At 36.4% G+C, this 17,548-nt stretch overlaps 3 protein-coding genes across 4 annotated transcripts in view; all 3 read left to right on the top strand.

The window, feature by feature from the left end:
- Nucleotides 1-3,029, top strand: part of csk (C-terminal Src kinase) — a 48,815-nt gene extending 45,786 nt beyond the window's left edge. Inside the window, exon 13 of the mRNA XM_051692212.1 lies at nucleotides 587-3,029. Within this exon, the coding sequence (XP_051548172.1) occupies nucleotides 587-769 (183 nt within the window). The 3' untranslated portion in view covers nucleotides 770-3,029. The remainder of the gene's footprint in view (nucleotides 1-586) is intronic.
- A 7,222-nt stretch (nucleotides 3,030-10,251) lies between these two features.
- cplx3a (complexin 3a) lies at nucleotides 10,252-13,264 on the top strand. The gene is made up of 3 exons (XM_051692585.1): nucleotides 10,252-10,572; nucleotides 11,624-11,711; nucleotides 12,315-13,264. Exons 1-3 carry the CDS (start codon nucleotides 10,415-10,417, stop codon nucleotides 12,537-12,539), a joined length of 471 nt encoding a protein of 156 aa, XP_051548545.1. The 5' UTR covers nucleotides 10,252-10,414; the 3' UTR covers nucleotides 12,540-13,264.
- A 46-nt stretch (nucleotides 13,265-13,310) lies between these two features.
- On the top strand, nucleotides 13,311-17,124 carry adal (adenosine deaminase-like). 2 transcript variants are annotated; one of them, XM_051692466.1, is made up of 10 exons: nucleotides 13,311-13,466; nucleotides 13,599-13,729; nucleotides 13,947-14,007; nucleotides 14,085-14,172; nucleotides 14,262-14,343; nucleotides 14,469-14,595; nucleotides 14,693-14,773; nucleotides 14,894-15,032; nucleotides 15,386-15,486; nucleotides 15,651-17,124. In XM_051692466.1, exons 1-10 carry the CDS (start codon nucleotides 13,422-13,424, stop codon nucleotides 15,840-15,842), a joined length of 1,047 nt encoding a protein of 348 aa, XP_051548426.1. In that variant the 5' UTR covers nucleotides 13,311-13,421; the 3' UTR covers nucleotides 15,843-17,124. The 2 variants fall into 2 exon arrangements, with proteins under 2 accessions (XP_051548426.1, XP_051548427.1); XM_051692467.1 differs by having other exon boundaries at nucleotides 13,337-13,466; nucleotides 13,581-13,729.
- The last annotated feature ends 424 nt before the right edge of the window (nucleotides 17,125-17,548 follow it).

Raw genomic sequence — 17,548 nt, forward strand, 5'->3', positions numbered from 1 at the left:
CTGTAGCGCTGTCTTAGGCGTCTCACAGTACAGACATTGCAATTTATTACTCTGGCCACATCTGCAGTCTTCATGCCTCCATGCAGCATGCCTAAGGCACATTCATGTAGATGAGCAGGGACCCTGGGCATCTTTCTTTTGGTGTTTTTCAGAGTCAGTAGAAAGGTCTCTTTAGTGTCCTAAGTTTTTATAACTGTGACCTTAATTGCCTACCATCTGTTAGCTGTTAGTGTCTTAACGACCATTCCACAGGTGCATGTTCATTAATTGTTTATTGTTCATTGAAAAAACATGGAAAACATTGTTTAAACCCTTTACAATAAAGATCTGTAAAGTTATTTGGAGTTTTACAAAATTATCTTTAAATTACAGTGTCCTGAAAAAGGGATGTTTCTTTTTTTGTTGAGTTTATATATAATATTCAGCGCATATATTAGCATTTATGTCTGATGTATATATGCATGAAAGATTCATGCACACCACAATGTCAACACAAATTTTAGCAGTAGAGGGCACTGTTGGCCACTAAACATTTTTCCTAAGTCCATGGCGTCTCTCATTCTTTCCTCTCTTTCTTATCTTACAGCCTCTGAAGGAAGTGGTCCCACGTGTAGAGCAGGGTTATAAGATGGATGCCCCAGACGGCTGCCCGGCCGTGGTGTATGACATCATGAAGCAGTGCTGGACTCTGGACCCAGTGGTGCGACCCAGCTTCAGAGAGCTGAGAGATAAACTGCAACAAATCATAACCAATGAGCTCTACCGATAGAAGACGGAGGGAGACTCAAACTAAAAGAAAAACACACTTGCCTCCACGGGACCATTCTCATGCAATCTGACCAAAATTTACTCTTAAAGCCGTGGATTTTTGAAAAACATGAGCATACATTTCTTTTGCATTGCATTCTTTATTTCTATTTTGCCTTATGTTTCCATGCCTTGATTTTCTTAATTGTTTTTGGGGAGGCTGGCCTTCTCTACAACATCACAACATCACAGATCTTCAGCCTCCTCTGATATCTCCTCATACACTTTCTGATTATGGACTGCTGATTGGTGTATACTGCCTTCTGTCATTTACCCGCCCAAGCAAAAGACAATTGGCTTTAATGGTAAAAAAAAAATATCTGCCCATAAAATAACATGTAGCATCAAGAATGCTCCCTGATAAGACATTCAACTTACACAGCTGGTTTGGCTGTGAAATCTTATAACCAAAAACAATAATTGGCACTTATGGTAAGGTCCAAGACCATATGGTCATCCCAAACCTATGGTTTGTTTGTAGTTACAGTAGCCAGTGGCAGCACAGGATGAGGGTAGAGCGGTGACCTTATTGGTCTCCAGTAAGTTATGTTTAAGGGATAAAATGTTACTATCTTAATGATTTGTAGTTCCACCACAAGTGTCATTTGTCTAAAGACTCAACCCAACCCACCTCTGCAAGTTTCTTTGGACACAGTGTTATTAGTAGTGTCCAGGCAAGTATGTATAGCAACAGTTAAGGTTTAACTAAATGGAAAGTTAGCAGAATAGAGTTTTTCTTCAATGTTACAGTGCCTTTATGCCACAGGACTTTGTTTTGCTCCAAAGCTTGTTTTTAATTTCTCAATACATAGTTTAAAAAGCTCTTGGATTTCCTGGCATCTTCCTGCTTTTCTTCCCAAATAAATTTGTCAGTCTGACACTTGCCTAAACAGACGTGACGCGAGATACTGTAGGGATGAGCGTTAAAGCAATCTCTTCCATGTGAATATGTGTTTTTGTCCTAGCCTGCCACAACTGCAACAAGCAATATGAAATTTTGTTGGTTGCTTGGTTTCTATTTCGGTGATGTTGCACTGGCTAGCTCCGCCACACTTAAGTCTCATTGGTCCAAAATCCTGCTACACATCACTGTATATTAAACATCAAAAATGTTCTGACTGGCTTTGAATGTGTTATGTCATGCAGCATTTTTACTTTAAGTGTGGACAAACAAATTAATTGCACTGTGCTTGGTTAGGACACGGTGTGATCCTCAAAACTGGAAAGGATGAATATAAATATTCTAGGCCATAAGTTGCCTTTAAACAGTAAGAGATGATGGCTTAGGTGGAAGTGAGAAACCATAGGTCTAAAATGATAAAAAGCTGGTAAGAAAACTATACAGGCCAAAAATACAGATTTGAGAAATATTTGTTATATATCACAGACCTATTTTTGCGGAGGAATGTGCATGCTGTTACTAGCCTTGATTTTACTTGCAGTGCTTTTCATTTCTTTTCTTTGCTGCCATATTTCAGATAAAAACATTCCACCTGAAAAGTTTGATAAAAACAAAAAATAAACAGCAACAAAAAAATAAATAAAAAGGCTGGGGAAAAGTCATTCTTTGAATGTTTGGTTATGTGTCCTTAAATGTGATCACGCTGTCTTTCACTTGAATTGTGCCCTAGAAGTCACTCAAGGAGCTCTGAACATGCCCAGAGAGGAAACACGTCATCTATACAAGCTTTAGCTCGATTAGCAGTGACCCAAACAATCATGACACATGACAGATTTTCACCATAAGGTTTTGACGAATCTATGTTAAATGGTAAAATGAAACTAATGCCCTACAGATGTGTTTTGTGTACATCACATGTCTGAAAAATTACGTCATGTACATCTTCATCAGAATGTGATAGTATTGTTCTCTGGTCTATGTATAGAACGCTGTGTTTCTGGTCAGCATGTCTCTTGCCAGCAACATGAAATCAAGAAGAGGAAGATTCATGAGCACGCAGCTAGAAAGGAAACCTAAACCATTGAAATGCTGTGTTTGTGGTTTTCATCAAAGGTGAATCCATCTCAGGATTAAAACGAAAGCATTGGGAAGAGAACATGCCAACACAAAACATTTATTGATTAGTACTATTTTATTGGTCTATTCAGGCGAGATATAGGCGTAAATTATGATTTTAAAAGGATTCCACAATATTTTGGGTCTTTAATAACCGAACTTTCCAAAATAATAGCCAGCAGAATTGATGAAAGGGATAATGGTCATCATCCATGAGTCATTAAAATAATTATATTAAAACTGACATTGCATGATTACAGTAGCTGTAATATTTGTGTATTATTCCTCTTATTAAATTGCTACTTTGCAAATAAATAAATGGAGGTAAATTTTGATTTGAGTTTAAATTATTATATTATGTGAGGAAAAAAATTAGACCAAAGAGTGATACAAGAGACACTGAAACTAGCACAGCAACGTTGCAAATTGATTGCCTGGGCCAAGAGAGCTGTGTAATATTTCATTTCATGATTTTCACCTATAATAAATTAGCATTGTTTAGCATTTTTCAAAGCCATTTTCTTAAAGTGATATTTGATCATATATTAAAGGAATATTCTGTGTTCAATACAAGTTCGGCTCAGTCAACAGCATTTGTTGCAAAATGTTGATTACCACAAAAAATCAATTGGACTTATCCCTCCTTTTCTTTAATAAAAGCAAAGATTGAGGTTACAGTGCGGCACTTACAATGGAAGTGAATGGGCCAAATTTTGGCCAAATTTTTTAACTTAATTTCTGTGAAGCTTATAATTTTATAAAAGCACTTACATTAATTCTTCTGTTAAAACTTGTTTATTATTTGAGCTGTAACGTGGTTAAAATATGGATTTTGCGACATTATGCTGTCAAGTAAAACAAAGTTGTAAAATTGGCTATATCGTTACACAGAAAAGGTAAGTAAGCAATTTTATCACACTAAAATCAAGTTAACATGCAAATTGTGTATGTCTTGTGGCTATACTTTTGAAACAGTATTTTTTTTTTTTTTCCTCCCCAATTTGGAATGCCCAATTTCCAATGCACTCTTAGTCCTCGTGGTGGCGTAGTGACTCGCCTCAATCCGGGTGGCGGAGGACGAATCTAAGTTGCCTCCATGTCTGAGACCGTCAATCCGCATATCTTATCACGTGGCTTGTTGAGCGCAGTACCTTGGAGACATAGCGTGTGTGGAGTAATTACTATTACAATTTGAAAAAAAAAAAAAATCTGAACTTCTTAAACTACTTCAAAGAGTTCTCATCAAAAAATCCTCCATGTGCAGCAGTGACAGCTTTGCAGATCCTTGACATTCTAGCTGTCAGTTTGTCCAGATACTCAGTTGACAATTCACCCCACGCTTCCTGTTACACTTGCCATAGATGTGGCTGTCTTGTCGGGCACTTCTCACGCACCTTACAGTCTAGCTGTTCCCACAAATACTCAATGGGGTTAAGATCCATAACACTCTTTTCCAATTATCTGTTCAATGTCTGTGTTTCTTTGCCCACTGTAACCTTTTCTTTTTGTTTTTCTGTTTCAAAAGTGGCTTTATCTTTGCAATTCCTCCCATAAGGCCTGCACCCCTGAGTCTTCTCTTTACTCTTGTACATGAAACTGGTGTTGAGCGGGTAGAATTCAATGAAGCTGTCAGCTGAGGGCATGTGAGGCGTCTGTTTCTCAAACAAGTGACACTGATGTTCTTATCCTCTTGTTTAGTTGTACATCTGGGCCTTCCACATCTCTTTCTGACCTTGTCAGAGCCAGTTGTCCTTTGTCTTTGAAGATTGTAGTGTACAACTTTGTATGAAATCTTCAGGTTTTTTTGGCAGTTTCAAGCATTGTATAGCCTTCATTCCTCAAAACAATGATTGACTGATGAGTTTCTAGAGAAAGCTTTTTTTTTTTTTTTTTTACCTAATATTGACCTTAAGACATACCAGTCTATTGCATACAGTGGCAACTCAAAAACAAACACAATGTTAAGCTTCATTTAATGAACCAAATAGCTTTCAACTGTGTTTGATATAATGGCAAGTGATTTTCTAGTACCAAATTAGCAATTTAGCATAATTACTCAAGGATAAGGTGTTGGAGTGATGGCTGCTAGAAATAGGGCCTGTCTAGATTTGATCAAAAATGACTTTTTTCAAATACAGATGGTGCTGTTTTTTTACATCAGTAATGTCCTGACTATACTTTGTGATCAGTTGAATGCTACTTTGGTGAATTAAAGTACCAATTTCCTTCCGAAACAGCAAAATCTGTACATTATTCCAAACTTTTGGCCGTCAGTGTATATACACTATATGGCCAAAAGTTTGTGGACACCATGTGTGCTTGATGAACATTTGATTTCAAAACCTTAGACATCAGTTTCCCCCTTTGCTGTAGTAACAGCTTCCACTCTTTTGGGAAGGCTTTCTACTATACTTTATGTAGTAACATGGCTACAGGGATTTGCTCTCATTCAGACACAAGGCTATCAGTGAGGTCAGGAACTGATGTTGGTCAATGGGGCCTGACTTAGTTGAATTAGAATCAGAATCAGCTTTTTTGGCAAGTATGCTTACACATACAAGGAATTTGTCTTGGTGACAGGAGCTTCCAGTGTACAACAATACAAAAACAATACAAGAACAGCAGCAAGACATAGATAATAATAAAAAATAATTATACACATACTTACATACACACACACATACACATAAGTAGTGCAAATCTAATACAAATCTGTTATCTGTTATGAACAGTGCAAAATACAAATCTGTTATGTACAGTGCAAATTTTTTATTTTTTTTTCTCCAGAGGAATGAAATGGCAGAAGAGGTTGGATGTGTTGGATAAATATAAGAAAGACTAAACTGTGTATTGCACATAGTTATTGCTCAATGGGGCAATTTAATTGTTCATGAGATGGATAGCCTGAGGGAAAAAACTGTTCCTGTGCCTGACGGTTCTGGTGCTCAGAGCTCTGTAGCGTCGGCCAGAAGGCAACAGTTCAAAAAGGTAATGGGCAGGGTGAGTGGGGTCCAGAGTGATTTTTCCAGCCTTTTTCCTCACTCTGGACGTGTATAGTTCTTGAAGGGAGGGCAAGGGGCAACCAATAATCCTCTCAGCAGTCCGAACTGTCCTTTGTTGCTGTTCCAGTTCACCCCAAAAGTGATCAGTGGGGTTCAGGTCTGGGCTTTGTGCAGGCCAGTCAATTTCTTCCACGCCAGACACAGTAAACCATTTCTTTATGGAACTCACTTTGTTCACAGGGGCATTGTCATGCTGGAACAGAAAAGGTCTGTCCCCAAACAGTTGCCACAAATTTGGAAGCACACAAAGCTCAAGCCATTACATAAAGAAACATTACGATTTTTCTTTACTGAATTTAATGGAGTAACCAAATTCGTTAATTAGAAGGGGGTGTCCACAAACTTTTGGCCATATATTGTGTGTGTGTATATATATATATATATATATATATATATATATATATATATATATATACTTTTTGACAGAAGTGTTTTGAACCACTGAGTTGTGCACATTTGTGCATTTTTAAGATGATGCAGAATGTAATATATTTAAATGGATCAAGTCACAAAACAAAAAATGTGTATATCTAGTATATTAAATAGCACTTTGATTTCAATTTCATTTTTCATCGACGTTTATAAGGAATGGGAAAAATTCAGTCTATTAATTTCTAGTACCTCCCCTTAAAAGTGAGCTTTAGAAATACTTAAAGAAATTCACCAAGCATGGCAAGCTCTCAGATCTGCCTGTTTAACAAAGAAGAATGAGATTAGTGAGGGAGACAAGACTTAGTTTCCCCCTCAGGCATCCTGCGTACTTCACGCCAGAATGCTTGACTGTGGATGTCACTATGCATGTGTCACGATTTGCTCCGTTCTCTGGCCTATTTGGCAGACATTGCCAAGGGACAGTAAGAATGGTTTGATTCAGCACTTTAGTTTAAACTTTAAAGTAAATTATCCAATATGTGTTTTGACCACACAATATGAGGGGAGGAAAGAAACGATAGCAGCTAATGTGCACAGCTTTAGCCTATTCCCTCTTGAACAGAATATAACAATAACAAACAATCACAGTTACAACACATTTCCAGCTGTACCTTTAACAGTACTTGTTGTCTGTAAGGTCAATGATTTTTCAGATAAAGGCCAGTGCATAGAGAAGGTTATGTGCCAGCTTTTTTCTGATGCCTGAGGTATGGCCCTCCCAGGGCACAAAGACACTTCAAAGTGCATTTACCCATCTCTTTACAGATATAATTCTGACTCACGGTACTCAAATATCTTTTTCATGCACGCATATCTTTCCTAACACAAGCTCATTCTTCAGTGAAGCACATTTCTTGACAGTAGGAGACATAAGAATTGGAAATGCAAAAAGCAGAGAGAGTGTTCTGCATGAGAAGACCATGTCATAAGAGTAAGCATCTTAAGGACTCCACTTCTGGTGCTGATTGGGATTTACACTGGCATACTAGTTCCCTTAGGCTGAGAGTGGGCGAAGGCCGGATTCGGGACTGAGCCCAAATGTCACTGTAGAGATGTAAATGGGAGCTGACGAGTTCTGTGGAACGCATGTGAACTTCAAGCTGGAGGAACTTTGATATTTTAGAGAATCAAACTTAATGTCAGTTAATGTTGCTCTCTTGATACTTGAGGAAATCACGTTTCACTCTAAAAACATCATGGAGATAAAGACTGATATGGAACATTGATCTTTTTTATAAACTCTTAAAAATCTATTGTCATTGATCACTTTACTAAATACTCTACCATATTTTTAAGTGTTAGTTCATCCCCCCCAAAAAAGAAAGAATATTCTGTCATCATTCATTCACTCTCATTCCGTTCCAAACCCGTGTGACTTCCTCTGTGGAACACAAAAGGAGATGTTAGGCAGAATGTTAAGGACTGACAAGCACAGTCACCATTCACTTTTATTGTATGAACAAAAAGACATAATGAAAGCGAATGGTGACTGAGGCTAACATTCATTAGTTATAAGCATGTACTACATTATTTTCGTAAAGCCTTATGTCTGTGTCAATAGAAAACATGAGTGCTTGTTATGAGTATACTGCATAGACACCCAATGCAACACAATATAGTTCTCCTGTTTTCACTGGACAAATGAGGACAAATCAACATGCAGCTGGTCATGTTTAAAACATATATGATAATTCATTCAGCGAGGTGATTCTGAATAAACTCTCATATTATAACAAATCTGAAAGCAGTTGGAATTGAGGAAGATGAATGTTCACAGCAAATGCAAATGGTACAAAGCATTGACTCAAAGGTTTCCGTGGGAAAGGTCATCATATCATCTGCTGTATAAAGAGGACATTCAAAAATGTATTATTAATATTTACAGAAAAGCATAATTTGTCAATGAATCTACATGCTTATAAATTGAGATAACACAAAAAAAATATTAAAATTGCTGAAGGAACTGGATAAGTCGCAAATTAAAATCATTTAAAGTAGAACGGCAAGAGAAAGCGACTTTATAAGTGATTTAATACACCAAAGTAGCATAGTAGATAAATGATCTGTCAGCATACATTTGTATCCATTATTTAAAATAAATAGTATTATCCATATTACCACTCTTGTGGTAGTGCAGACAGTGTTGTAGGCATAGATGTATACATCATAAACCCTAACACCATATCTAATACAATTAATTTGCACGCAGAAAAGAGGCGTTTGACTTAAAATGAATAGTTCACCCTAAAACTGAAAATTCTCTCATCATTTACTCATCCTCATGCCATCCCAGATGTGTATAACTTACTTTCTTCTGCAGAACACAAATGAAGATTTTTTTGAAAAATATTTCAGCTCTGTAGGTCCATACAATGCAAGTGAATGGTAAATCACATAAAGGCAGCATAAAAGTAATCCATAATGCTCCGGTGGGTAAATTCATGTCTTCAGAAGTGATATGATAGGTGTGGGAGAGAAACAGATCAATATTTAAGTTCTTTTTTACTACAAATCTCCACCTTTTACAAGCCAGTATTTGGCGATATGCACAAAGAATGTGATTTGCAAAAACACAAAAGATGCATGTGGAATGTGAAGAATTTATAGTTTAAAAAAGCACTTAAATATTTATCTGTTTCTCACCCACACCTACCTGTATCATTTTTTATTATAAGGTATGGATTTAACCACTGGAGTCTTATGGGTTACTTTTATGCTGCCCTTATGTGCTTTTTGGAGCTTCAAAGTTCTGGCCACCATTCACTTGCATTGTGAGGACCAACAGAGCTGAAATATTTATTTAAAAAATCTTCCTTTATGTTCTGCAGGGGGTAAAATTTTTAGAAAAATGTATTATCAATGCCGTGTTTTATACAGAATCTTGTTTTAGACAGTTCAGGGGTCGTTCACACCAAACACATTCATCCCTATCAAAGTGACTGTCCGATGTTAGTTACGTTGATATCATTAACTACTTTGAGTTGTTATGACAGCCAACAACAGCACAAGTTGATCCTTAACTAATTTTTAATCCATCCAGCCAACACTTAAAATGGTTGTTGTTCTCCGTCTGGATAATTTAATTGCTTCAAATAGAGACTAGAACCAAAAACAGTCCAGCATTTACTCAGTTTTCATTCGACAGCATTTGTGGCATAACGTTGAATACCACAAAAAATGAATTTTGACTCGTTCCTCTGTTTCTTAAAAAAAAAAAAAAAGGAACAAAAATAAGCCAAAATCTGGGTTACAGTGAGGCATTTACAATGGACGTAAATAGGTCCAGTCCGAAAACGTTAAAATACTCTCGGTTTCAAAAGTATAGCCAAAAGACGTAAACATTATACAGTATGTGTTAACATGATTTGAGTGTGCTAAAATGACTGAGGCCTACCAACCTTTTCTGTGTGAATTTATCCAATTGTACAACTTCGTTGCCATTACGTAATGCCGTAAACCCTGTAATAGGCTTCTGCAAAAATTGTATTAACAGAATTCATGTGGCCTAAATGCTTTTATAAAATTAGAAGCTTCACATTTCTGCCTTTAAACCCTCCAGTAACTGGTCCCATTCACTTCCATTGTAAGTGCTTCACTGTTTAAGTTCTTTTAAAGTTGAAGTTCGTCTAGCGCATGCTAACTGCTTTCATTTGAGAAAACCGCGCGCACGGACACAAAACGCTTTCGGTGTGAAAGATCCGACTGCTTTACATTTCAGTTCCTTTATTTTATTTTTTATTCCATCTAGCAATCTTGTGAGTTAAAGTTTTTGTAATGATGTAACTTAAATCACTGGATTCTGAACGCAAGCAGAAGCGTAATGCCTGAGGAGAGAGAGAGAGAGAGAGAGAGAGAGAGAGAGAGAGAGAGAGAGAGAGAGAGAGATTCCTGTCCATGAAAATCTGGTGCTGAAACTTGAATTAATCTGAGGACGGATAGCAAGGACATCTCATGTCTTCGTCTTGTTTTTTTTCTGCTCAAGATTTGAATGTAACGATTAGGGATTACTGAGAACGAGTTTCTCAAGCGATTTGCATATTATACAGAGAAATAAAAGATTTGGAGGCGATATATCTGACCTCTTCAAAGCAAAATAATGGCTTTCATGTTCAAACACATGATAGGAGGGCAACTGAAGGATCTTACCGGGGGTCTTGGAGAAGAAAAACCTGAAGCAGAAAAGTCAGAAGCTGCAACCAAAGGAATGACACAAGAAGAGTTCGAGCAGTATCAGGAACAGTTGGCAGAGGAGAAGTGAGATAAATCACTTATATATATTTATAGAATATTATAATATATAGGACTAATCTTATAATACATATGTTATAATATATATATATATATATATATATATATATATATATATATATATATATATATATATATATAATATTCAATATTTTATTTTCATTTTATACAAAAAAAAAAAAAAAAAAACACTTAACAAAAACAGAAAAGATTTTATTGCTTAAAGGGATAGTTCCCCCAAAAATGAAAATTCTGTCATCATTTACTCACCCTCAAGTTGTTCCAAACCTGTACAAATTTCTTTGTTCTGCTGAACACAAAGGAAGATTTTTTGAAGAATGTTTGTAACCAAACAGTTGTGGGGCACCACTGACTTCCATACTGTTTGGTTACAAACATTCTTCAAAAAATCTTCCTTTGTGTTCAGCAGAACAAAGAAATTTGTACAGGTTTGGAACAACTTGAGGGTGAGTAAATGATGACAGAATTGTCATTTTTGGGGGAACTATCCCTTTAAATACATATTATTACACACAAAAAGGTCACATGAAAACCTGGTTAAACCTTATTAAATACCCTAATTAATTTTGAACATTTCATATTTTCATATAAAATTATGTGGAACCTTTTCCTCTTTAAATTTTATACACAAGTGGCACAGTCACTTGTTCAAATGTAATACAAGGAGAGATAGGGAAGGTCAGTGTTTATTTACAGGTTCTGTGGTTTAATCAATACTGCATGTCACCTTGCTTTCCAGATCCATGATTCTCTTGACTGGCCTTGAGGACAGTGACTCCTCTGGAGAAATGCACACACAGCTTTTTTTTTTCCTTTATGTGCATTTTTCAGTTGGCATCGTATTACACTGTCCTAGAGACATAAAATGTGAAATTCATGTTGCCTGAACAAAACGTCACATTGCCTCATGTTTGAGAAGAATCTTATGATGGGCTCAAAGTTATCTTGTGATGAAGTTTATGCTTTGTTATATTATTTTTAAAAAATTGAGGCAAGTGCTGTTTTTGTGTCAAACCAACTTTTATATTTCCACTAGGATGGAGCGAGATGCCAGCTTTGCCCAGAAAAAAGCTGAGCGGGCCACTGTTAGGAGCCACTTCAGGGAAAAATATCGTCTTCCAAAAGTAAACATCAGTTTATAAATCATAAACCCTGTGACCATGACAAAACAAAGTTATATTCTTTAGAAAATTTGAAGAAATGTTTTTGAATGAAAGTAAAATTCTGCTATCATTACTCATCCTCATGTATTTCCAAACCAGTATTCCTTTCTTCAAGCACAAAAGTAGAAAATGTGATGAATGTACTCGTCATTACTTTATTTTTTCCATACAAAGAATGGGGGCTGGAGCTCTCAAACTTAAAATAAGTACCATAAAAGTAGCCCATACAACAAGCCATTTTTTCGCACTTTCTTTGTCTTTTCTGACTTTGTTGCACTAAAATATCATGCAGTGACACACTGACATAGTGATTAATGTATGTCGTCATGAAATCAGAGACCCTCCCCTCGAAATCCAAACACAAGTGGCCACAGGATATGCCTGGTGTAAACAGCGATGTGTTTTGCCTGACCACATGTGATCCTAATATCAGGTGTAAACTGAGTCAAAGTTATACGGGTTTGGAACAACATGACTGAGTAAATGATGACATTTTTTTTTTTTTTTTTTTTTTTTTTTGCTGAACTGTTTCTTTAACTTCTCTTTCATTTCTACCATCTACAGAGTGAGCTGGATGACACACAGATTCAGGCAGCGGGCGATGATGTGGAGTTACCCACTGAGCTGGCCAAAATGATCGCAGAGGACAACCAGGAAGAGGAGCATAAGCAGTCTGTACTGGGTCAGCTGACCAACATTCAGAATGTTGATTTTGATCAGCTAAAGGAAAAGGCCCAGAGCACCATTGAAGACCTTAAACAGTCTGCTGAAAAGTGTGAGCTTATGTAATTAAGGCCCATATACACAAGCACCCCAGAGTTGGACTGCTGATTGAGGATCAGATGTTTACTTGACTACACTGATTATATCCACTATTTAAAGGAGAATAAAGGGAATAGATCAGATGCCTGTAATGAGATGCTTTGTGAATTCAACCTCAGGTTTTTGAGTTAACGGGTAAATCCACCACCAAATGAACTCCTACGCAAAGCCAGGCACATGCAAATCTGTTGTGTGTTTGTTGTTTTATTGCAAATAATGTTAGATTTACATGTATGCATAGCCATAATGGTGACCAAAGGCAATGATGATTAATTAACAACTTTCTACTCATTATTCTGTGTGACGTCTGTTTATTCAAATGTGATATGCCGCATCTAAAATAAATGGAAATCCTTTTACAAAATATTCCGATAAAATAAATTGCAAAAGTTAAGCTATTAAAGGTCAGTATATATACAGACATTATGGTACATAAATAGCCTACTTTTTCCTATGTATTCTCAATATGTAATTGATTGCATATTTATGTATAGCATGTATATAAAAATATGGTTTTAAAAACGAGGGGTTTTACTGTGGATGCCAAAATTGTGTCTGGTATATTTTTAATTTGTTCCTAATTATTATTTTTTCTTTATTTGTTTGCTTGTGTACTTTTTCTGTTGTTGTTTTTGTATTCGATTCAGCTCACACAGTTGTATGCAAGTGTTTAAATAAATCCGGAACCAATGTTAAAGTCGATGTTCTCTAAGACTCATTTATGTGACGCAACTTCGGTGCACAAGGAAAAATATTCCGTATCTATAGTAAAAGCATAAGCATCGATATTTTCCACGCGCAGTTTTTTTGTGTGAAATCCACATTTCGTAAACGCGACGGAGTGCAGAGATGAATACCGAAGCAGATCTCTTTTATCGTCGGCTGCCTAAAGTGGTCAGAAACACAAAAATACTTTTTTGTGTTATGTAGAGATTAACATTCAAAGGCAGAGCTAATTAAATTGAAATGATTCCAGTATTGAGTGAAATTCATTAAAAACAAGTACAGTGTTTTTCTTGCTTTTAGGAGCTGCACGCGCATCTCAACGGCTCTGTCAGTTTTGAAACTATGGAAACGCTGATAAAGCGAAAGCCGCATCAGAAAGTCGAGCACAGCATGACGGCAATCCGCAGCGGACAGCGCCGAACACTGGACGAGTCTGTATCAAACATAACTAATAATCATTCAATTAAATACTCTCAAGACTTTTGGGAAATCAAGTACGCCAAACAGATGTTTGACATGTAATGGAATAGGTCTTGGAGTTTCTATTTGCTATAGTGTACTAAATTTGTAGTAAATACTATTTAGTGTACTACAGATTGCTTTTTGTTCTGAACAGGGTCCCTAAAAGTTAGTTTATCTCTGCAATAGATGTTTCCAAGTGTTTAAAGTGATCCACCAACTGGTTGATTCAGAGGAGGATATCCTAATGGTAAAGCCACGCTTGTTATGCTTTTATTGGTCTTGTACCTTTAAGAATGAGTTGAAATGGGAATTGTTATTTAATAGGTTGCCAAAGCAGTCATTCAAGAGTTTGCGACAGATGGTGTAAAATATTTGGAGTTGCGAAGCACACCTCGGGAAGTGACTGAAACAGGTACTTGGAAGCGGTCCATGGAAATGTCAAAACATTGCGATTGAACCCAGTGTCTGTTGTTTGTTTACATTTATTTTTGTCACAAAAAGGTCTCACCAAACAAAGATATATCGAAACTGTGCTTGAAGCCATCCGGCAGTGTAAACAAGAGGAAGTTGACATTGATGTCAGGTAATTTATTGGTTGTTTATTCCAGTTTTTCTATTGGTGACAACCTGCTACTTCTGTAGTGGCCTTTTGTTATACTGTATGCATGAATGTTTGCTCTAGTAATAGGTTTGGCTTCTGTTAAACAGGTTTCTTGTGGCTGTGGACCGCAGACATGGGCCTGAGGTTGCCATGGAGACAGTGAAGCTGGCAGAAGACTTCTTGCTTTCTAGTGATGGGATGGTAGTTGGACTGGACCTCAGCGGAGACCCAACAGTAAGTAAAGCAGCAAGTTTTTGTCATTTATGTGCTTCCACGTTTGCAGTTAAATCATACGGTATGCCTCCGGTTGAATATCTTTGATCTTTTATAGGTCGGTCATGGAAAAGATTTGCTCTGTGCACTTCAAAAAGCGAAGAACTGTGGTCTGAAGCTTGCATTACACCTCTCAGAGGTATGGACTTATGGAAATCTACATATTTACATCTATGTAAACTGTTATGAGAACTTTTCTCCATACTGTTGTTGTAAAAAAGCTTTTGCATTGTTTAATCAGAGATCATGTGTATTTCAGATTCCTTCTCAGAGGGAGGAGACTGAGCTGTTGTTGAACTTGCCCCCTGATAGAATTGGTCATGGAACTTTTCTGCATCCTGAAGTTGGAGGGTCGGAGAGTCTTGTGGACAAAGTTTGCAAACAAAACATTCCCATTGGTATGATGCATAGAGTTTGCCATTGGTTTATCAGAAGTTAAACAGCAATTATTTACAGCCATTGAAGTACTGTTTTTAGAGAATTTAGACAAACATGAGTACAATGTGCTGTCAATAAATATAAAGCACAAACAATATTTTAAAAATAAAATATAGTAGTATAAAATATGTGAATGTTACCAATATACAGTATATACAATACAGTATGCATATATATATATATATATATATATATATATATATATATATATATATACACACACACACATACAGTATATATATACATATTGAAAATTTTTATATGTAAAAGTATTACAATGTATGACTGAATATTACAATGTTTTGATTTGCAGAGTTGTGTTTGACCTCTAATGTCAAAGGTCAGACTGTGCCTTCATATGACAAACATCACTTCCAGTACTGGTATACACGAAGACATCCATGTGTTCTCTGTGTAAGTCTATGTCTTAGTAATGTCCTTACTGTTTTCTTCACTGTTTTACAGTTTACACCCCTTTAGACATTATGCCTCTGAATTGAAAGCAAAATAGATTTATGCTTACAGGTTCTGTTTGATAATAAAAGGATGCTTGTTCTTCTTTCTCATGCCCTCATCAGACGGATGATAAGGGCGTGTTCTGTACAGATTTGTCTCAGGAGTACCAGCTGGCTGCGTCCACCTTTGGGTTGAGTCAGGAGGACGTTTGGACACTCTCTCAGCAGGCCATTGGTTACACATTTGTCCCTGAGCCAATCAAACAGAGGTTGGAGCAGAAGTGGGTGGAATTCAGGTCACAGATTCTCCAATGAGGAATTGCACCTGCAAACTTTAATCACAGCCCTTCCTCTAGAGAGTCTTTTACAAGTGGCTTTTTAAATCCTCAGGCACATTGTTAGAGTTTAACTATGTCCATTACTTCTATTTCAAATCATTCATATCTGACAAATGACTGTAGTGTTCGTGGGCAGTTTAATCATGATATTGAAAAGGGCATTCATAAACTACCTGTGTTGTGAACAACAGGGCTCAGACTGTTGAAATGAATTTCTAAATTGTTTAATATTTATGTTGGATTAATATTGAAAATGTAAAAAAAAAATGAAATTACATGACAAGAATGAATGTGATCTACTCCATATTCTTGGAGGATACAGCAGTATTTGTTAGTTCTTAGAACAAAACACTTTAAAGTGATGTTTAACAGTCATTGCTCTTAAATAAATGCTCCAGTATTAAGCACAAAACACTCGTTTTGTCTTAAGACAATGAAAATGTCCTGCCACCAGAGGGCAGCAGTTCCTTTTAAATGTTTCTGTATGTTTCTTCAGACTGTCTAAACTTGAAGGGATAGTTCACCCAAAAATGAAAATTCTCCATTATTTACTCACCCTCATGCCATCCAAGATGTATATGACTTTCTTTCTTCTTCTGAACACAAATTAAGATTTTTAGAAGAAAATCTCAGCTCTGTAGGTCCATTCAATGCAAGTGAATGGTGACCAAAATTTTGACTCCAATGGTTAAATCCATGTCTTCAGTGATATGATAAGTCTTTTTTTTTTTTTTTTTTTTTTTTACTAAATCTCCACTTCCACTTTCACATTCTTCTTGTGTTTTGGCGATTCACATTCTTCATGCATATTGCCACCTATTGAGCAGGGAGAAGAATTCGTAATAAAAAAGGACTGAAATATTGGTCTTTTACACAACCACAGCTATCATTTCACTTATGAAGACATGGACTTAAACACTGGAGTCGTATGGATTACTTTTATGCTGCCTTTATATGCTTTATGGAGTTTCAAAGTTTTGGTACCCATTCACTTGCACTGTATGGACCTACGGAGCCTACAAGGTTAGTAAAAAAAAAAAAAAAAAAAACATAATATGGCGGTCCCATAGACATTCTATGGCGGTACACTGTTGAGGAGACCAGAAGTCATTCTTTTTGAATGGATGTCTATGGAGGAGATGCTTGAGTATGCTGAATAAACTTCCTTTGTGAGGAAACAGCCCATCAGTTAATTAGTTGACCACCTATCTGCTAATCTTCAACATGTTTTACAATAAAAAATCCTTTTGAAATCAGAATGAGCTTTATTGCCAAGTATGCTTACACATACAAGGAATTTGTCTTGGTGGTAGGAGCTTCCAGTGTACAATACAAAAACAATACAAAAACAGCAGCAAGACATAGATAATAATAAAAAAGAAAAAATAATTATACACATACGTTCATATACACACATACATACACACATACGTAGTGCAAATCTAATACAAATCTGTTATCTGTTATGTACAGTGCAAATACAAATCTGTTATGTACAGGGCAAATGTTTTGAACTATATGTGAAGTTTACTATGATAAAATTGCTGTTTTATAAGAGAAGACACACACAATTTTGCAACAGTGTTGGTTCACCGCACTCCCCATCTCAGTATGGCATCTGCAAACGTTGACTTACTGTCATAACACGCTAGCTGACTGTTACGCTCTCACCTATTGTAAAAA

This window comes from Myxocyprinus asiaticus, chromosome 48 (genome assembly GCF_019703515.2).
Source record: "Myxocyprinus asiaticus isolate MX2 ecotype Aquarium Trade chromosome 48, UBuf_Myxa_2, whole genome shotgun sequence".
Taxonomy (NCBI): Eukaryota; Metazoa; Chordata; class Actinopteri; order Cypriniformes; family Catostomidae; genus Myxocyprinus; species Myxocyprinus asiaticus.

Coding starts and splice junctions, on each gene's coding strand:
- cplx3a (XM_051692585.1), top strand. CDS start 10,415: ATGGCTTTCATGTTCAAACACATGATAGGAGGGCAACTGAAGGATCTT. Junction 10,573..11,623: donor GAACAGTTGGCAGAGGAGAA/GTGAGATAAATC, acceptor TATTTCCACTAG/GATGGAGCGAGATGCCAGCT. Junction 11,712..12,314: donor AAAAATATCGTCTTCCAAAA/GTAAACATCAGT, acceptor TACCATCTACAG/AGTGAGCTGGATGACACACA.
- adal (XM_051692466.1), top strand. CDS start 13,422: ATGAATACCGAAGCAGATCTCTTTTATCGTCGGCTGCCTAAAGTG. Junction 13,467..13,598: donor ATCGTCGGCTGCCTAAAGTG/GTCAGAAACACA, acceptor TCTTGCTTTTAG/GAGCTGCACGCGCATCTCAA. Junction 14,173..14,261: donor TCGGGAAGTGACTGAAACAG/GTACTTGGAAGC, acceptor TGTCACAAAAAG/GTCTCACCAAACAAAGATAT.